This window comes from Anopheles ziemanni, chromosome 3, assembly GCF_943734765.1.
Source record: "Anopheles ziemanni chromosome 3, idAnoZiCoDA_A2_x.2, whole genome shotgun sequence".
In the NCBI taxonomy this organism is placed as follows: domain Eukaryota; kingdom Metazoa; phylum Arthropoda; class Insecta; order Diptera; family Culicidae; genus Anopheles; species Anopheles ziemanni.
In genome coordinates, this window is record NC_080706.1 from 54368106 (window position 1) to 54388764 (window position 20659).

Sequence of the window (20659 nt, forward strand, 5' to 3'; positions counted from 1 at the left end):
TGTACCCCCCAACCCTAACCCGTCTGTCATCTCCCTTTCGCTCTCGATTGCGCGACACGATGACGTGCGAGGCGAGCGGACCGTAATGCGCCGCGATTTGCCGTGAGAAATACACGCTACAGCATAAACGCGACGGTCTTTCTTTCTTCGCTCCTCGGGTAGTGGTTTTGGTTCTTTTTTCTACACTGGTTGGATTCGCAACAGCCCGAATGGCCCGCCCGATCGCGCGGAGATCGAACCGGGTACGTACGCCTAGCCAAAAAACCCCCGGGGGTTGGGAAGAAAGAACGCCCGAGCGAGAGCGGGACCGATTTGCCCGTTCCCGAACAAAGAGGCCAGGGACGTGCGAGCAGGACGGACATGCAAATGGACCGCACCGGCCGGATCGCGCCATGGTACTCGAGCGCGGGTTTTTAAACCCTCACCAGTATCAGCCTAATCAGTCTTGAGTTATCTCGCATCACGAACAGTTGGCTGTCTGCTGCAACTGCTGAGCTTTCGAATCTGTAAGCAACCCCAAATTTTCTGCCACACCATATACTGCCCCTAGAAATTCGCATTCGCCCGCCCCAGGAAGGGGGATTAGGAAAACCCAGCGAACGAGAATCGTGTGATTTAGCGATCGTGCAACCCCGATTAGCGGATGCGATTTGCAGGATTGTGTGGAGCCATTTTTTGTTTGCATCAAGCTGATAAGAATCGATTCGACGGATAGTGTCTGGAATGGCCTAGTTTTGGTGATAGTGCGAGTGTGTTGTTTTGTTCCTCCAAGGGAAATGGAAAAAATAATCTGACAAATATTTCATGTCTGGTGCTGTATTCGCAAATCGATTTCAGTTCAAAAGCGGCAAAAACGAGAACAATGTGCGAAAGCATGTAAAAACAGAAACACTGAGCCATAGCGCTTCCTGATTGAAGAATTGAAATTGTTTCAGTTTTCACGGTGCACACTGTTTGGTGGCACGTTTTCCACCATTCTGCTGACGGGATGCGTTCGTGCTTTCGATCGATCCTTTCTGGGTGTACTTGTTAGTTTTTGTTTTTTTTGCAAAACTTCTCTCCGTGTCTTATTGGTTGAAACGTTTTTGAGCTGATTCACAAAGCAAAAACTGTTAACGCCGCATAAAAAGAAGCTGTTCAATATTTTCTCGTTCATTGAGGAATTTTTGCCTTTGCCAAATACTCAAAAAGGCACGGCTAGCAGCGGTTAATATTTTTCATGCGTCTCGGTTCGGTTTTCCATGTGATCGATAGATTTTGGTAAACAAGTGATTGTGATAAATATAAATAATTGTAGCCCAAATAGAATCATTCGCTTATCTAGTTTGAACAGAAAATCTTGTTTGACCAAAACTTATTAGCCAAATAGCCTTGGTTTAGTGAAAAAGAGACACGTATGCCTTACGAGAGGGAGAGAACACCAATAAGGAGCGAAAGAGAGTTCACAAATTCCTTTAATTTTGACAAGTGACATGGCACTTGCAGACCGAACCGATCCCGAGCCAGTTGGTTAGTGCTAAAAATAATTACCAGCAGTCGAAACGGTGCGTTTGCGCCACGACGATGCCGACGACGCTCTTGCGTAAGGAGAGCCCGGTTCCGGGGACGGTGGCGCGTCAAGGTAGCAAACTGTCCCGGTTAGAGTACGCGAGCATCTAGATCCAAGATCTAGCGGCCTTGGTTTGAGAGCGCAGTTATCGCCGGTTCAATCTGGACGCTTGCCATTCGAGCGGGGAAACTCACACTGGCCGTCACTGGCTATCAATCCGCTGCAGATGCGGTAATGGCCGGCGATTTATGGCATCTTCACCGTTTGTCTTGCGCCGTGACAAACGCACTTGATGGCATCCCAACTCGCGAGCATTGCAAACGTCCTGCGGTATTGGTTGTCCATCTTCTTCGGCAGGTTGGCTGACCCTCCACGCTTGCTGAGATGCCCTTTAAGTGGTCATCGAAGCACACATTCCAGCATGGCAAAGCATCAAAACACTTGCGCGCATATTTTGGGGCCAAAATGGGGACTGCAAAGGTGGTTCCATTCGTGGGACAGCCTGAAGAAAAAAGAAAAACCCGACCGACAAGGTGTGCAGAGATGTATGTCACTGCGATCGCAATTATCTTTCGCCTCCCTTGGTGGGGAAAGGACCCGAGGGAAGGCAATCGAAGTCGGGGCGGTAAAAACGCACCACGCCCAGGAGGGGAGGACATATGGACGACGGTGAAAAATTATGTTTATTTTTGCCCGCTGCTCGTTATTGCCCCAACTGCCTACGAGAGGCTGTCGACGAAGGAAGGATGAGGTAAAACAAAACCGGTACACAAACACACAGAGGGACAAAAGGACATGAAAAAAACCCTCGCCGCGACTCGTCCGATGAGTGTCCGCGGTGGGACGGTGAAGTGAAGAAACCTATTTGCTGCTGGCCGTGTTATTTTGCCAATCTTTGGCGGCCCCAAAAGCGACCTCGACGGGGTGGAAAAAAGCTCGTTTGAAAATGTAATAACGTGCCGCTCGCCACCGTGAGTCTTTCTTTTCCCTCCACCCGATCGGCCGGGTCCTGATCGGCGATAAAGTCAAATGGAACTGCACCGAGAGCAATTTTTATGACCGAAACACTCCCCCCAGAGAAGAAGAATAATAATAACGGAAACAAAAAACCGTTATCGAAAGTGTGCCATCTTTGGCGGGTGGTACTAGCAGGGAGTGGGGTGAGGGAAGGCACCAAGGAAGGACATGTTGCGTACACCGCACCGGTGATCGAGCAGACAAGCATTAGTGCTGACGGTGATTCATCATCCCGTACTTAAAAACTGTTTTAAAAAAATAATTGAACAAAACGATGCTGCCCGTACACAAACATACACTCACTTGGAGGACGTTGAGCGCCACTAGACGCGTCTTGGGAAGAGCATATTTTTAAAAATAGTTTCTGTTTCAATCGTACGATTCCCAACGTTGCGGTGAGCAACGATAATTGGTCCCACTTGGCGGCGGTTTCCCATCGCCAAAGAAAAGCAAAAGGTAAAAATACGAGCAGTTGTGCAATGCAAAAAATGTCCCTCTTAGCATGCCACCCGATGCATTGCGCTGCGTTTCTCATTTCATTTTCGGCAGAAAGATCAAATAACTTACCCTTGCCGGGGCACGGACAGCATCTCTCCGCTAGACATTCCTCAACTCGAGCAGGTTGCCACTTGTTTTGTTCCCCGTCTCTCTCTCTCTCTCTCTCTCTCTCTCTCTCTCTCTCTCTCTGTGTCTTGTCTTTCTGACCCAACATTCCTTACATCTGGTACACGTTTTGATGGTCCTCCCGATGGAGCCGCCCGGTGTTTCGTTGGAAAACACACCCATACGACCAAACTTTTGCTCCTGCTTCACATAATAAGCCTCGTTTTGGATTCCGTCTCGGACCTTTTCCGACAAACGACGGCATAGATTTATGAACGAACCCGGACGACGGTGGAGCGGGGCAGTGGTACTTGTAAATGTTCCGCCCGGCAAACATGGCGCATCCCTCGGCGGCAGATGCCACTGTTTCATGGTTTCCGTTTCCCACTTTTTTATGGCAATTATTTTACAAAAGTTATCATTTGAAAAAACGGCATGTTTGGGAGTTGGAAAATTCCACCCTGAAATTGGCGAACGGCGGTTAAATTGTTTTCCCCTTGGTCCGCTTGGTAAAGCAGCATCCCCGCGCATAATTATCGCACGTTGGCTATCGAGCGGGGAAACTCCACTGGCTCACTTCTTTTATTGTGAGCATACCGACAACATGTGATCATAAATCTGAGGCCGAAAGGAAAACGGCCATATCTGTAATGGTACCGCAGGGGAAAGGCACACACATAAACTACATTTTTCCTGGGTGGTGTTTTGGATTGCAAATTACATGATTTATCTTTCGGCAAACTGAACGAGGGAGTTTCCGGTTCATTGTGTTTCGTTTTTGGGTTTTTCGCGTTTGGATACTAACAAAATTTTCTCTGAAAAACGAAAAAATCCAAAACATGTGCTTGGTGGATAATATTTCAAGAATTTGATACATACGTAGAAATATGGAGAAATAATTAAATCGAAAACAGCATGTTTTTGTCGTACTATGTTCTTTAGAAAAAAAATTACTGAAATGTAAACAATGAAATGCGCTCCGTTAAATTTGATCGCAAATTTCAATCATCAATGTAAACCGAACCAAATGATTAGTGTGTTGCTCACACTTGTATGTTTTTCGTTTCGATCGTTTCAGTAAACAAACCTCACACCAAAAACTCAACCGAAAATGTTCAAGCCACATCTGGAAATGATCGGAAGCTACGAGCCCATCAGCAAGAAGGCTCGCTTCTTCAACACCTACCTCAAATCGCTCAAGGGTAAGTGAATGAAAAAGAAAATAGATCCGGTTCGGTGGACGATGACGCAAATCTCAAATGATGATCTAATTTCCCTCTCCTATCGCCATCCGCTACGACAGGCTCCCAGGACATCATGGCCAAGGAGAAGCGCACCTACAGCTCGACCTTCGAATCGCAGAGCATCTACAGTGACTCGAAATTCGCCTGCGAAAGAGTCAAGTCGCCCGGCTACCACTACAACCCGGTCAGCAAGGACACTTATGGTGTTACGCCGAGAAAGATCAACGCACGCGACTTCTCCGTGAGTTTTAACCGGGAGGGTGCAAAGGCAAAGAAGCTGCTATGAAGAGGGGGTCAAGCAAACAGTCGTTATCATTTGGGGTCACTTTCGACACTTTCGATCTGCCTAAGTTGCCGGTTTGGCGGTAGAGCGGCGGCACTTGCCCTAAAAATAGCTAGGCTCTGGCTCGGGAACTCTAGGTGGAAATGGTAGGATCGGTTTTAGGAATGCGTTCAAGGTGATAAAAATAAGTTCACCGTTCGTTCAGGGTGAGGAATTTATTTTTATCAAACAAACCACTCCCGCATACTGTCCGAGTACCTACGACTTCACTTTGAGGCCCGCAAGAACATCAGAAAAGCGAAACCGTGAGGATGTTAGCCGAGGGAAGATTTGCAATTTCGCTACCAAAAGATAAATTACTGCTTCTCGGTAGGGGTGGTGGGGTGCCCGCGGGGGGCGGATGCTGGTTGTCATTCAAAATTGTGAAAAATGAGTACAACCTCAACATCGCGCTCAACCCAGTTGGCAGCTCGAACAGAGTCAAGATCATTTTACCTTCCTCTTATTGTATGCCACGAACGTCCTACGATTCCTACCTGTCAGCTTCATTCAACCATTGCGACGTAGTCTTGGGATAATGTTTTCATAATTTTCAAGTTTGTTAATTTGGTGTTTTCTTCTTCTCTATCTCCCTTTTCTCTATTTCCGACCTACACGCACCTAATGGAACGAACGTGATCGATGCAGCGCTAAGCAATTCGTGTAGCACTATATTATCCTTTGTCTTAATGTGTCCCCTAAGTTCTTGACCAACTTTAACCTAACATCAACAATTACTATGAACCATCACAATGATAGCGAGAAATCCACTTCCGAGCAAGCGAACGCTAGAGCCCAGAACCCGCCAGCGCGCACACACACAAACATACACCGAAAAGCCGGAACCGGAACGACCACGTGCGCTCGGTATGACCGTTAGTGAGCATGAATGTTTTCTTCTTCTTCTTCCTGTACTTGAGTTGGGTACGCGTTTTCACCCCCACAATACGTCAGCTCCACGGTGAAGATTATTCCGCGGAGCGTCGCAGGCTACGAACACCATCTTTTCGGTTCGGCGGCCACGATAACACCGGGTGGACCGCAAACGATCTATTTCGGTTCCGCCAACACACAACAACAATTTAAAAACAAAATAACGGACGAACGGCAAAACGGTAATGTTTCGAACAACACGAACGTATGTGAGAGAGGAGCAAAAGCAGCAAATTATGGTTTAGTAATTGACGACGACAGTAACAGCAAACGCACGGACTAACTATTTCGAACGGCGCTTCACAAACAAACAAACAAAACATACACACACATACACGCGCGCGCGTCAACACTGTTCTCAACGACATCGAATACGACGCATCAGCCAACGCGAGTGTAGAGCGCCGGGACATCGAAAACAACGAGAAAACGAATTGCATCTTGACGGAAATAAGGAACGAGAAAAGGGAAACTACAACCGAAGCCTCCGTTGCGCCACGGAAATCACCACGTGCGGAAGAGTGGTAGGAAAACGCGGCAAACTTCGTAGTTAGGCAGCCAATTTGAGGACGCTCCCGCCGGTGGGGCGGATAATGGCGTGACCGCGAGATAGCCGGACCAAAGACGACCCAATGTATGATGAAGTATGGCGAGTAAAAGGGAAAGAGAAAATCATATCCACTGAAACGAGTACACATGCGAAAGTAGTTCTAACCCAGTGTGCGAAGGCGGCGAGGAAGAGGAAGTATACCAATAGCAAATATGACCGCTAGAGAGAAACATGTTACTCAAAAATGCCAACTCCCAAAAAAAAGAACACACAAACACTATATTTTTCTTTTCATTTACCTTATGTGTAACATATTTTTCTTTTATTCGTAAAATCAAGGCTGTAAGTTATGAGAGCGAAATAATAAAAATAAATAAAACCGACAACATGAAGTGTTTCACTGGGAAGGGTAAGGTGTGCCGTCGAGCTTCCAAGCAAAGAAGTCGGTCGAGTTAATAGAAGGTGAGTTAGAAAAAGGGAAAACAGCTATCGTTTCTTTCCAAAGGGTTGAAGAATTCGTTATTTGTGATAAATTGAAAATGTTCTTTTGAGATATAAATGATGTCGTTGCTTAAAATGTAGAATTGAGGAACTTAAAGATCATGCGAATTGGAGGTCATTATAAGATAAGCACTTATTATAACGCTCCAATATTTTTGTTCTCTAACCTGTTGACCCTGTTGGTTCACCAAAGCAACTTTTCTCTACAACGTGAAATGAGCTCCAATTACGTCGAAGCCAAGTGGAGACAAGTACAAACCTCTCGAGCAGAAAAGCGGAAGAAGAAAAAATACAAAAAGTACTTGACTAACTCGTTGCAAAACAGGCTGCCTGAATTGCAAGGTGCAACGTTTTGCGAAAAACTTATGGTGATGCCCATTCTGCGGAAAAGAAAAATTCATTAATAGAGTTTTTTCCAGCCTCGAAAGAAAACGGGTGAGCGGGTCTGGGCGTCATTAATGAAAATGTCCTTTTCCTCGCACGAAAAGTGGAGCTCAGGGCAATGTGCAGGAAGCATGTAGTTTTTTACGCCCGCGGTGTCGAGAGTCATCTCACGGTTTACAGCGAGGCGCGTTCTTTCACATTCTTCTGGCAGTTTTGAGAGAGCAATTATTTTACAGCACGTATATACTAATTCGTGTTGAAGGTTTGTGGTGCACTTCTGAAGAGTGGTCGGAAAAATGCCCTGAGCAACCAGGGCTTAAGAATAAGGCATGGGTATAAGTGTAAAGATTAAAGCCAAAAATCTTCTCCAATGCCAGCCACATGACATTTATCTCAGATAATGGATTTTACATGTTGAAAGTTCGAATACATATGTGCGATCAATATTATTAATATTTTTCTTAGTTTTTTGGTTTTTTAACTCAAGCTATTTTAAGTTCAGAAAATAGGAAATTTTTAGAAACTATTTAAGAAGGCCACTTCGAGAAAAGTTAGCGAAGGAAAAAATAAACTGATTTCTGTAATAATATCGCCCCTTCCCGACGTTGCTTGTCTGTGGATCTGAGGTCACCTTCGAAGAACCAGCTTGGCAGCTAAGCTTGTTTTTGAAGAGTATTATGGAACGAAAAAGCACTTTGCTGCATCAAATATTCAGAATGTCAATGTTTACCAGCAGAAAAAGAAATGAGATAAGGAACATGCTGTTATGTCCAACGACAAGTTTTGCTCCTGTTCTACTGCGTTCCACACGTTCTACATGTCACTCGGTTGATCGATCTCTAGAAAAGTCGGGTTGTTGCTTACCTGACGATATTAATATTTGCCATGTTTTCCGATAATCCTTCGTCCGATTGAAAGCCGGCAAGGTAGTGAAGCGTTGCATTTTTAGAAATGGTTTCACGTAAACCAATTTTCTTATGCAGATTGCATTACAGCATGTAGGGCTGCGTCTTTGTCCTTGTCTAGTATAAGGTTTTTCCTCTTTATGTAATGTTAGTTTATTTTAGGATGAGGATTACATTATCCTTCATAACTAATAGAGGGTTTCAGAAAAGAAGTATGGTAACGATGAACATCTAAATGAAGGAATGAAAATTTAACAAATAGAGATTTATTTTCTGATTTCATTGCACAAACAATGAAAAGCCGTAGCATATTGTGATTGAATCACAGTCTTTTCAAAATAACGACCCCTCTTGCTTATTTTGTAACATAATTCACAACGTACCATTAAAATTATCACTGTTCAACAGTACAGATTATTTCTCATCATTACTTAAAATTTTAAAGCCTCTAATTTTGCAGAATTTTTTAAATTTTAGAATTATATATCGAATGAAAATCAACCATTTTTGAAACTGTGACCGTAATGTTGACGATCTCAAATTAACGTGAATATATTTGAATGTACGTCGTACATAGAAAAAATATGTTAAAATATATAAAAAGTATGGGATTTAACTGGAAAAATTAATAATTGTTTATTAAGCATCAGTTTTTATTCTAAAATTTAAGATGAAGTGATAAAAATAGTTTTCTACTTTGTTGTGAAATTCTAGAAATAATAGAAAGGAGTTTGGTTGGAAGGGCAAGAAATTCCTCTAGCAAAACTTTTTGTCTGTCGCACATAATAAATACGGTGGACATTGCTGTTACATACCTATTCAACGTGCCACCTGAATCGCTTTCAATCGCTTAGCACCTTTACAGTGCTATCTGCGATAATCAACGGCCAACGGAACACGATCACCGGCAGAATGGTGCCCGACGAATGTGGTACACGAAACGATTACCACCATAAGGCGTATTTTCCGGCAGGATATTGTGCTTCGGATACAACGCTGAAGGTAGGAAATTGTCGGGGCGTGCAAAAGCACGCCGGTTGCTCGCAAATGGTACCGGAAACGGATATTTGATAGCGCCCGCTGGGCGTCGTCTTGGCTGTAACGTGGCCTTCTGCACACCGTGTAACATGGAGCGGGCGAGTTTTATTGAATTGCATTCTAACGGCGTTACCATTGCGCTGGGCAAGAGGGGTTTCCCAGGAGAAATAGTTCATTCCGTCATCCCCCTGGCAATTACGGACAAATAGGCAACAAATTAAGCCATTGGGTTAGCCGAACGAAGCGAAGGTGATAAAAGAAACTTCTCTTTTAATTTATCATAGCCAAACAGTGTACGTTATGAAGCGATAAGAACAAGAAAATACAATTATAAAGAGAGACAATTTCCGTGTTCTTGTTGTGCACGTTAGTTAAAAAGTTGTCTAAAAAAATGAATCTGGCTACGGTGCATTTACTTTTGTGATCGACGTGCTATTTCATATTAATTATTCACCCCATTTCTTTTTGAAGATCGCATCAAATTCTCAAACTCATTACTTCGCATTATAAACCAAAGAATCAATCTATAGCTTATTTGGCTAAGCTTAATCATGATAGCAAAATTAAAATAAAATTTATTCGTAGATACGTACAAAACGCTCCTGCCATTCAATAACCGTAATTGATTCCAGGGAAGTTTACTTGACGGCACATAAGAGTACGATTGAGAAAATTGAAAAGAATCATACTCAAAAGTCTTCGAAAGTGTTCCTTCACCAAAAGCTAGAAAAGTTGTCACCAGAATCACATCAAAAGAAAACTTTGCTGCACGCCCGTGTGGTCGGGTGGCCACAAGTCAAACCCGCAGCAAAAACATCGCAAATCGCAGTCAAAACATTTCACCAACCGGGCCATTCTTTGGAGCCGAATGAGTCGTTTCGAGCGTATTTGCAGAGGAAACTTTTATGACCGGTTTCATAACGCTCGTTTAATCACGGACTAGATTGTCGGTGGGGTTTGGTTTGAGGCTAGGAAAAACGGGGTTGCGCCGGTGCTGGGGTGCAATTGCGGGAAACGTACATAATTAACATTCTGTTCATGAAGAAAATGTTCGACGATCGGAGGTGATGTTAGACTTTTTTTTTGCTTTACGGGAAACTTGTCTTGAATCTTGCCGCTAAGCAACTCGAAACTCTTGGCAGAAGTTTCCAACGGAAACATCCTGATATATATCGTGGAATGTGTGTCGATTTAACCCTCCGGAGAGAAAAACATCGATACCGAACTGTTGCTAATGAAAAGGTAATTACTTTCCGATCGTACCATTCTCTTCATCGGTTGCCAGTTGTCCTGTCCATTCCATTCAATTGGAGACCGTTTCTCCCAACTCTCTGCCTCGTTTTCTGCTGCCAGCGTCGCTCTAGGGAGCCTTGACCGTGTTTCAACCCACAAATGGGCTCCCTAAGCAAACCATCTAACCCCAACGGACCCAATGTTCCGGTCCCGGGGTTCCACGACAATTGAGTGGACCTTCTTCGACGGCTGATTGCGTGTCATTTCCAAGTGGCAAGGATACGGAATCGGAGAACGAAAGAAACCCTGAGAACCGAGAAGCGTGCGATGGCCCGGGGCAGATCATTTCGGTAAATGATACCAGAGTGGACTGCCGGGCTGGGAAAAACAACGAAAAAAGTGACCCATTCGTGCGCCACTCGTCGGTAAATCGATTATTTTCCAATCGATGTCCGTCTTTCGGGGAACACGGTGCTGGGCGGAATTGGCATTTTCCCATTTTCACGCACGCCCGTGTGGAGGCGGCAATCATTTGCTTGATTTAGGCGACCTTCCATTGTATCCCTGGTAACCCATTAGGAATGATATGATAAAAGGACCTGGGTGGGGAGAACGGTTCTGGGAAGGGTCCGAACGTGAGCCGGCCCTGAAACGGTTTCATTGGGGGCAGCAATCGGAAGTCGTTTGATACCCATAACCCGCTAATGGACTCACCAATCGAAGATCGAGCAAACGGGTCGCTTCCGGACACGGTTATCGGGGGCATCCTTCGGTGCACGACTTACAACGGCTTTGGGAAAACCCAAGGCGAGCCTGTTCGGTGCGATGAAACTCGAACGGCACCCCGCAACGGTCGGCAACACTAATTACCGCTCCGGGAAGCAATTTCGGATGAAGGATGGCACGATTGATGCGCTGCGAGTTCTGCCGTCCGCCGGGCGTATCCGCCGGTCAGACACTGATTCGTAAATCAATAATGAGCGATTCCACTTGATGACGTTTATTGGTGGCCTCTGGCGGACGGTTGCATAAATCTGATGATTTTCATGTTTTGTACAGCACCGGCATACGAAAACCGGCGAGTCACAATAGCAATTAATCTTTGCCGAATAGGAAAATCGGACGCGTCATTGGCACTGCGCTGGCTTTTGCTGTCGAGGAAGAGAACAAGGATTTATGCGTCAAATGTGCGACATATTGAAATCCTTTTGAGAACAGGAAGATACTGTTACCAGCAAAACTAAATACCTATATGTTTATTCGACGCAATCAAACTTGCATTTGTGTGATAAATCACCTATCACCTAATGTGAACCGGAAACAATAGATTTAAGTGACAATTTACTTATATGTGAAGTTGACGTTGCCAATTGATATTCTCAAATTATAATTCAAGGTTTCAAGAATTCATTAGAAAGAAGTAATTTATAATAGAATTCAATCAATCCTGAAAAAAAAACTCGTTGAATTTGCTGATGCGGTCGGTGTTTTTTAGAAGTAGTACAGTTTACAATTCAATTCATTCATATTCAGTTTAATATGCGAAACGTATATTTTTTACATTGCACACTTCTTATACTTTAAGAATAATTCTTGTGGAATTTAAAACCGTTGGTTTCGTACAACATGTTCCTAATTTCCAATTATCATATTCACAGTGCCCTGTAACTGTGGTTGCATTTAATTACATTGTAGAAAAATTAAACTTCACTGCATAACATTCTCGTTTAACTCTGTGCAGCTTCAAATGACACCTGTTAAGGGCTATCCCAAGCGGCTAGAGCGAACGAAAGGGCAAAACTTGGCACCCTCACCTTCCGGAAGCCACGTCAGAAAGTTCTGTTTGGTACAGCAAACTTTGCTTTGTGCCTCATTTCCGGTACATGGTACCAGGGTAGTGGTTTTCGCTAGTCGGCGGGTGTGTGTCAAAAGTCAACAAATTATACCATTCTTGGGACGGTGGATGCCACTGGCACAACGTGAGCGCGTAACGTTTCCCCGTCTAGAGTGTTTGCTTGAGTGTGTGCTGGCAAATATGCGTCCGCCGGTGGGGCCGGCATTTGACAGAACCGCAAGGAAAGGGTTCCTCACTCGATTGTAAAACTGAACCGGAGCAAGATAATTAAGTGCGATAAAATAAATGGAATGCTAGAGGCGTGCATACAATTTCTCCGCCCATATAGTGATGTATCTTCGGAAGGGTGCCTTTCCTAGGAGGAAGAGTTTGCACGCGGTTTAACTTGTACCACATTGACGTGTCTTTGTTTGAGAAAGCTAGCGCACACAAATGGTGGACTGGTCTGGAAGGCAATGTTCTAGTTTTTAGCTGCTTGATAAGGGTGGCTTTCATAATCGTAGCCGTGCTTATTATACAGGAAATTCTATCGCATGTAAGGATCTTATTTAGTAGAAGAATAACTTACATCGTTTAATATGTATCCATTTTATTTTAAAGGCCTTACGATAGCAAAAATAACAATTTACTACATTCCCAAAACTCATGAAATTTTAATTGATTACCCATTAGATTTGGCGCATGTATAACTAAATAATTTTACATTCGACTATTCTATTCGAAATAGAGAGTAGTATTATTAGCTTTTTTAAAAAAGTGCGATGTTTTGAGCTTAATTTAAGAATAATGATAAATGAGATTTGAACCATTATCGATGTCGTGAAGATGAAATCCCATCAGCACTACATATTTTTATGATATAAAACACAAGGCACAAGCAATATCAGTCGTAATGGAAATAGATGGAGCAACTTGGCCATAAAGAGGTTGTCAACTATTCTTAGTCTTTGGACTCGTTTGAAAGTTTGTGGTAACCACTTTGGAAATCTTCCGAGTCTGAAGTACACCAGAGAAACTTTGAATAATGATGCTATCATTTTAAAATGGTTCAAACTCAAGACACCAAACCTTTTTATGACTTCATCCAGCGGAATCTGGAAGATCCACATCAAACAGTAGAAAACCCCCGCAGGATATCCGATCAGTGAAAAGAGAAAGCGGTTTGAAAGTAAACTTTCTTACATTTATGACTTTGTCTGTCTCCCCAAGGGGGAGGAGGAAGTAATAAAACACTGAGCAAGAAGTGCATCATCGTTTTCCGTCTCGTTGAGCGACGGGCAGGATTTATCCGCAGGCGACAGGCAAATGTCCTCTCCGTCATATGCTACCGAAGGAAGGCGGATACCGTACGTCAGAACCCTCGTGTGAAAGCTGGTGTAAAGGATAAATGCGCGTCGTCATGGCCGTAAAAAGACGCACCATCACATTTTCCGGCGAGGGATTCGAACTTACCTCTTGAGTTCGCCTTATCGCGAGAGCTGCTCGCGATCGTACCACCGCCGATCGGGACGGCAATGTCCGTGGAAGGTTTTCCCACGCTAGGACTGCCACCGCCGATGGTGTTGGTATTTGTGTTGGCACCTCCGATGCCACCGCTGCTCGAAGATGTTGCCGGTAGTGGGACCAGTAGCACCAAGTAAAGCATGAAATTTGCCAGCCTCACTAATTGACGTGTGTGCTCCATTATCAAAGCCGACACGCTGGTTCGGTTGTTTGCTAGAATCGGAAACTGTTCACGACAACTTGTTCTGTGGGGAACGAATAATCGGAGCAATGGTTGCGGAATGTCCTTTTTTACCACAAACAAGTCTTTCAAAGGAGACGATACATTTGATGTTTCACCGTTCATTCACAAGGTGCAACGATGCATTTATTCTTTGAGGTTTTCTCTGCTACGCACCATAGAAACCATCCGTCGAATTGATGATTGAGTTTCGACTCTACCGTAGATTTCGTTATCCCCAGTTTGGGTTTTTACTTTACGTTCGGAACGAAGTTATCCATGAACAACCAGCGATGAAATGGAACCCAAGTAGTACCCAGCGAATCCTAATCGAATACTATACGTGTGTCGTTTGGATCATGCACTTTCCCCGATGGACTCATTTAGCAGAGCACTATTCTCAATGACATCAAAGAACGTTCAAAGAAAATCTAAAATAGATTACGAAGGGCAGAATTTGTGCATTTACACAAAGAGCGCGTAGTGGTGAGAGCGTTCGGTTGATAAAGTTTCATTAAACTGAATTCAATCAAAACTCAATCAATATCTCTTCTTACATCAATATATCTCCTTACAACTCTCCATGATTTTTCTACTCAATTTAAGTAGTATCCTTAAAACTAGCGCTGTTGGATCTGCCATCTTGACCCATCCGGTAGATTTTAGCTGTGATTTGTTAATACGGTTTACCTTTTCTACTTCGCGAAATTAAGTTGAATTCAGTAAGATACCCATTTCAGAGTTATGGTAAAACATGTTTATAATTAATCTACTGCACGAATTCCAAACCGAAATTCAAACATAAACCAGCTTTAAGAAATTGTTCACGAAAAACTAAAGTGCTTGCTTGGCTTCGATTTTAATTATGTCCATGTTTTATCAATGTCCAAAACACAATAGGGAATTTTATTTTAATAACAATGATACGAACTCCTTCAGTAATGATAAGCGATTATGAATATTTAACATGCCATCATTACTTTTTTCCATTCATGTGAACCATTCATTATTTCAAATGTTCAGAATTCTCAACCTCGCATAAGCCTCATCCGTATGTTACTGTTCCTGTTATTTCACACGGTCATATTCTGTGAGATTTATTTACTTCGAGATAATTATGTTTACATTACTTCGTATGATTGATTTGCTTAATGACGCCCATCACAGCCAGAATCACTACATTGTACTTGCTGCTAATTAAACATATCAGTCACCGCATCAATGGCCGCCCCGAACCGCAACCACTAATACGCTTTTAATTCACACGATCCTTCCCCTCCGAGCGAGGAACTTGTCGGCGTGGGTTGTTTATTACCGTCGGCATGATAAATGCACTCTGCCGTGGAATTCAATCTCGATAAATATGATTAGCATACACGCACGTGCGACACGAAGGCTGACCTCAGCTGACCACCACCAAGTCACGACGACGGTACGACGAACGTTGCATGAATTGCGCCCGATAAAATGGCCGTTTGATCCTGTTTGCACACTGTAAACAAGCTAGGTCCATTTCCTGGAACACGCCGATTGTGACGGTTCTGGTACACTGATCGTCGTTTTCCACCGTTCCAGCGTCCGTTACGCTGGTCAACACGAAATGAACGCACTCCACGTGTCGTGCTTCCGAACATTACGAAGTCTCCATCGGGCGGCCAAAACCGAACCCCCGAAGAAGCTGGTGACTCCGGGGCCCGAAAAGGTGAACCGTCGTCCTTCGCAGCAAGGAAGCAACTGAGCTAACCGTCCGATGGGACGTGAAAGTGCGCCTGCAGCATCCACAGCAAGGGCAGAAGCCTTCGGTTGTTTCCGTTTCGGTTCACGAGAACGGGCAATTCACTGGCTCGGTTCGCGGCATCCGATGCACGCCAGATGGAGTTTAATCTTCCCGCTGGTTCGATGCTTCTCCCAGTGGGGCCGCGGGTTCACAACCGTGCGGTGGGTGAATTTTCCAAACTCACGAAACCACTGGAAATCATTTATTCTCCGTCACCAGGGAACGCATTGCTTCTGCCGAGCTTTTCAGTCGCGTGTGCGGCAGTAAATCGGATGAAAGGATAACGTGTTCTAAAAACTATGCAGTTGCAAAATTTTTGGGTCAAAGGGGTCGATACTTTAAGGCACTAAAAAATACGGACGAGAAGATGCACAATATTTATGATGTACTTTTTGCGTCTCCGTTGGTGAATTGCATGAACCGAAATGGCTTTCGTCCAAACAGGATTCATATGTGGTGTTCGAATGATTTGAATATTGTTTCAATTTCTTATCACAATGCTTTTATGCATTCATAAAGTACAGTTCAGCTAAATGTATCTGGTGCAACGGAGCAAGCTTGAAATATTCAAATTTGGTAGTGCACCAAACGAGAATGCAAAAGAGAACTTTTACGGAAGATATCATACGTAGTACACTGTACATCTAGTACAGCAACATTGGGGATTTAAAAATGATTAAAATTGGTTCTCAATGCTAATGTGAAATTTCTTTACTCCCTCGGTAACGTGCATTTACCGAGGGAGTAAAGAAATTATACTTACTCCAGTGTTGAAACACTTGGCTTTCGAGAGAAAGCTTCCTGCAAATTTTATTTTTTTCTTTGTCTGCACAACACGTGCTCGTATGGGTAAAGATAGACGGCACTCAAGACTTTAGGCACCCCCATCCATCCACGGCGTTTAGCCAGCGAGTAGCTCGTTTGGCGCAAAAAGAAAACACACACACTTTAACCGTCCACTCCCGCACCTTATCCCCTCGCGAGGGAAAACACAAACGACTGCAAGCACCCAGCGTGTATGCAAAATTATGTGCGTCTCAGGAGAGAATGCCTTTCCGAAGGGCCGGAGGGTTGGAAAACCTATCGCGAGTTCAATTTGGCGCGTATTTCAATTGCGCTCGCGTGAGCAGTAAAGTAAACTTTACAACCACTTGCTTCGGCGTGGGCCAGAGGAGTTTTTAAGTGGTCGCGCGTCCTTGCGGGAAGAAAAACACTTGTTCATATTTTTTGGGAAAGTATGGGAGTTTTCTGTTTTCGTTCGATGGAAGAGCCAGCCGGGAAAGGAGTCTTAATGTACGCATGGAAAACATACATTGCTCATTCAAGTTCGATAAGGCTCCGTTTGTTTTTCCTTCCGAAATGCGTTACGGATGGTGTTTCTTTTTATCAAACTTATTTTCGTCGTCGCTTTATGTTTGTTTGTTCCGCATCAAATTTGCAATGTTTTGTTTGCAACGAGTTTTCATGTTTTCTTTCTTCCACCTCACCGCATCCGTCAGCTCAACTTTAGCTTACGAGCAAACTTAACGTTCAACCGGAATGTGTGTTTTCTATTGGTTGAAAATCGTTCCTTTCCGTTGCTGGTTTTGTTTTCGTCTTCCACCTGTGTCGGATTCTGTTCTCTAAACGGAAATTTGTCCAATACGGTGCAAGCGGGAGGGTTGAGTTTGTGTGACGTGGTAGCACGTTTTTTAAACAATTTCCTCACCGAAAGGAAATTACAGTGGCTTCCCCATGGAGCCATCGGCGCTCGCTGCCTGGGTGTGAGAAATGCCAAAGGATATTGAAACGCATCCGTTTCCGGATGCGGCCAGCGTTCCAGCTATTGGCAATAATCGAAGGAAGTAAATTTAAAGCTCATTCATCCGTGATGGCACATTTCATAGAGGCGAAGGGATAGTGTGTCATGGGAATCTGGAGAGCGAGCGGTTCGGCTTGGGTGCAGGTGACGATGGTGACGTTGGCCAGGGTGTTTTACCAGTAATTTTCTGCATTCGGATTGCCATCTTTTTCACTGTTGGTTGCTATGGAGTTGTATTTGAGAAAATTAAGCGAACACAATCTTTTGAAAAGGGTTCAGATTGGAAATTCTTTTATTTTTTGTAAGTTGTACGTATTCATTTCTGATAAAGAGAGTAGGGTAAGCAGAGCTGCCAAATCCAATGTCATCTGCCAAAAAAGCGTAGTAACAAGCATTTGCGTTCGATACCGATTCCAATCAAAGGGGAAAGCTTAAACTACCGCCAGACAGGCAAATGTGTGCCAGCCAACTGGCAAACTGAAATGACTCGCAACGAATGCCAGTTGACGACAACCCGAGAGGGTGCCGAAAGACCATTCTCCCGAAATCGTCCCGGTTCCCCATCCAACATCGAGTCCGGCGAGCAGTGAAGTCATGCATGGATGTTACTTCTCTAAGGTCTCGTTGGACAGGGAACGAAGAAGTTGGCGTACGACGACAACTGGTTTACGCGTGAAGGATAACGGGATTTCCTGTGTCTTTGGCTCGCTGTTCCTAGCGGCGGCAAGTGGAGCTGGTTTGCCGGCCGGATACAACGGAAACGTTCGCTTCGAGGCTCTTTTAGCATTTCCTTATTTTGCACGGTCGCTTTCGCCAGCCCAGGACGACAGAGTGTGTGGTTTTTATTCTTCTTTTCTTGCCTCGTGTGCTGGAAATGGTGCGTGATTTGCCTGCTAGCTGCTCGTGCATCCCTCGTGTCACGGGCGAAGGGGACACGTGAAGACGGGCGAACTCGTTTTCCGAGATCGCTATCCGCTTCTTTCTGGCCGCCGGAAGGCGCACAAAGACTGTGCCATCTTTTTGGCTCCGTGTGAACCACCCCAGACGTGCCGGGGTTGAGGAAAACAAAACCAAAAAATGAAAAGAAAAACCTTGCTTGAAAAATAGCAAAGAGAGCCTTCTTTCCACCCGTTTCAGATGCCCACCACCCAAACGCCACCGGGTGAGCGCATGTTTACTTTTCCTCGGATAACCTGAGCGACTCCGGCTCCCGCCCGGGATGGGCTTTTCGACTCTAGAAATGTGTCGCTTTTCAACGAAAAGTAAAAATAAAAAAAGCCGCTGGCTGGTCGCACAGGTTGTTAACTGCCAAGTCTGTCGTTAGGGGCCGGTCGTGTACGCCTAATGACAAAACATCATCATGCGCTCCCCGAACGTCTGAGGAGCAACGTGTTGCGAGGGAATAGAAATCAACGAGAACACCCGTAGGCATCATTTCGTGTTCCAGCATCCAACGGATGGAGTGGATGGATTTCACCAAACGTGTTGTTGAACGTTTGAATTAATAGAACGGTACTTTCATTGACAACATAGCGTCCGAAATGGATACACGTGGCGAACCCATTTGTGAGTGAAGACATCCCTTTTTTATTCGACAGATATTTGCTGACGTGCTATTGATGGTAAACATTTGTTCCTTGAATTAATCTTCTAAAGTGATGGCTCAAACATAAAAGACATATTTATCAAGGCAACGGAGTTCGTTCAAACGCTTTGACGTTAAGCTTATCCGGCGAGGGTGTTACTAGGGTTTCTAATTCCATTCTTTGCAGCTTCCGAAAGCTCCGTCACAAGAAGATTCAGCTTCTGGATTATAAGTATCCCGAAGGCAGTAAGTCAGCGTAAATCCTACAATTCCTGCTTCAACCTTCAAGCTATCAGTTCATAAATTTCCGATCTACCTCAATGGGCCAGGCACCCGGAAAGCTCCGTAATTCTGCACTGCCGTTCGATTAGAGTATCGTAGATCTTCCGTCGGGCTTTGTCCACGTGTTCGGAGAAAGGGGTTTTGTAATGAGTTATGTGGGCAACGTCGCTGACATTGCCTGGAGCTAAATCTTCCATGCGAGACCAGAATCTGGGAGGACTACTCGTGCCAGCACGCAAACGGACATCGGACGTTGACTGGAAAAGCCGGCACCGCAAAACATGGTGAAACTTTCCCCGACCAGAAGTTTCTCCGTTTTCCCGGGACTGACAAAGGGAACCAGGATTGGTTTGCGGTGTTTCACAAATTAGAAAGTGTATAACCACACGAACGGAGGACATTAAGGTTGGCCAATAGCATTTAGATGTTCGGAGAATCAAATTTATTTTACTTTTCCTTGTTTGTACTTTGCTCGAAGGATGCTACCTTCAAGCTTTTAACCGATAATCAAGAAATGGCTAATGAATTACTAGATATTATGAAATGAATTTGAAACCTTCACGAAACCCGTAAGTCCAAACGAAATAAATATTAATTTACCTAAGAGTAAAATCATGATGTACAGATTGCAGATCTAATACTGGCGCGTATCGTATGCTTCTTTATGGTGTTGGGAAAACATCTATTCATATCCTTTGCCTTCCCCAACCCTCGGATACCATCTTGGCAAACAACTTAATGGATGGTTTTCGCCGGTTAACTCCATTTCACCATCTTTCGCCATCTTTCACTCCAAAGGAAGCATGTTTTTCTTTTGGGGGACCGGATTTGGTATGTTTGCGTTTGTGTGTGTGTATGTTTCCGCTCAGCAAAGGAATCTCTGGCAGCGGCGCTTGATTAATGAACTTCGGGGCACTTGGACTGCATGGTATACACCGTTTCGCGTTACTGGTCTGCACGAGTTCCTCCCGGTTTGGAATAATAATCCCACGCCAGCGAAAAACTGCCATCGGTATAATCAAGCTCATCACCCCTGGCAAAGGGTTATCTGCTGTGGGCCATCTGCTGCTCGTCTCTGCGGGATTCTGTTGATTTTTGGGGCCAATTAAGAGCAGTCTGCCCGTTTGAAAGCATTTCTCTGTACTCGGTGTAAAGATTTCGCGTTGAGTGCACTTTTTTCACTGTCTATTTCGCTCAGTATCTTTCTCATGCTCGCTGTTGGTTGCAGCAGTTGACATCATGCGGTGCACCCAATTTACCAACCTACGTTCTCTTTTGCTACGAGGGAGGAGATTGATGTGTACTGTATCATTTTGTTTTATTCTTTTTTTCCAGACTCTTTTCAACGCATCTGTAC

The 20659-nt window shown here is 44.3% G+C and overlaps 1 protein-coding gene across 1 annotated transcript; it reads left to right on the forward strand.

The window, feature by feature from the left end:
• Positions 1-4280: 4280 nt before the first annotated feature.
• On the forward strand, positions 4281-4699 carry LOC131285014 (uncharacterized). Its single transcript, XM_058313875.1, has 2 exons — positions 4281-4371; positions 4473-4699. Exons 1-2 carry the CDS (start codon positions 4281-4283, stop codon positions 4697-4699), a joined length of 318 nt encoding a protein of 105 aa, XP_058169858.1.
• The last annotated feature ends 15960 nt before the right edge of the window (positions 4700-20659 follow it).

Coding starts and splice junctions, on each gene's coding strand:
- LOC131285014 (XM_058313875.1), top strand. CDS start 4,281: ATGTTCAAGCCACATCTGGAAATGATCGGAAGCTACGAGCCCATCAGC. Junction 4,372..4,472: donor CTACCTCAAATCGCTCAAGG/GTAAGTGAATGA, acceptor CCGCTACGACAG/GCTCCCAGGACATCATGGCC.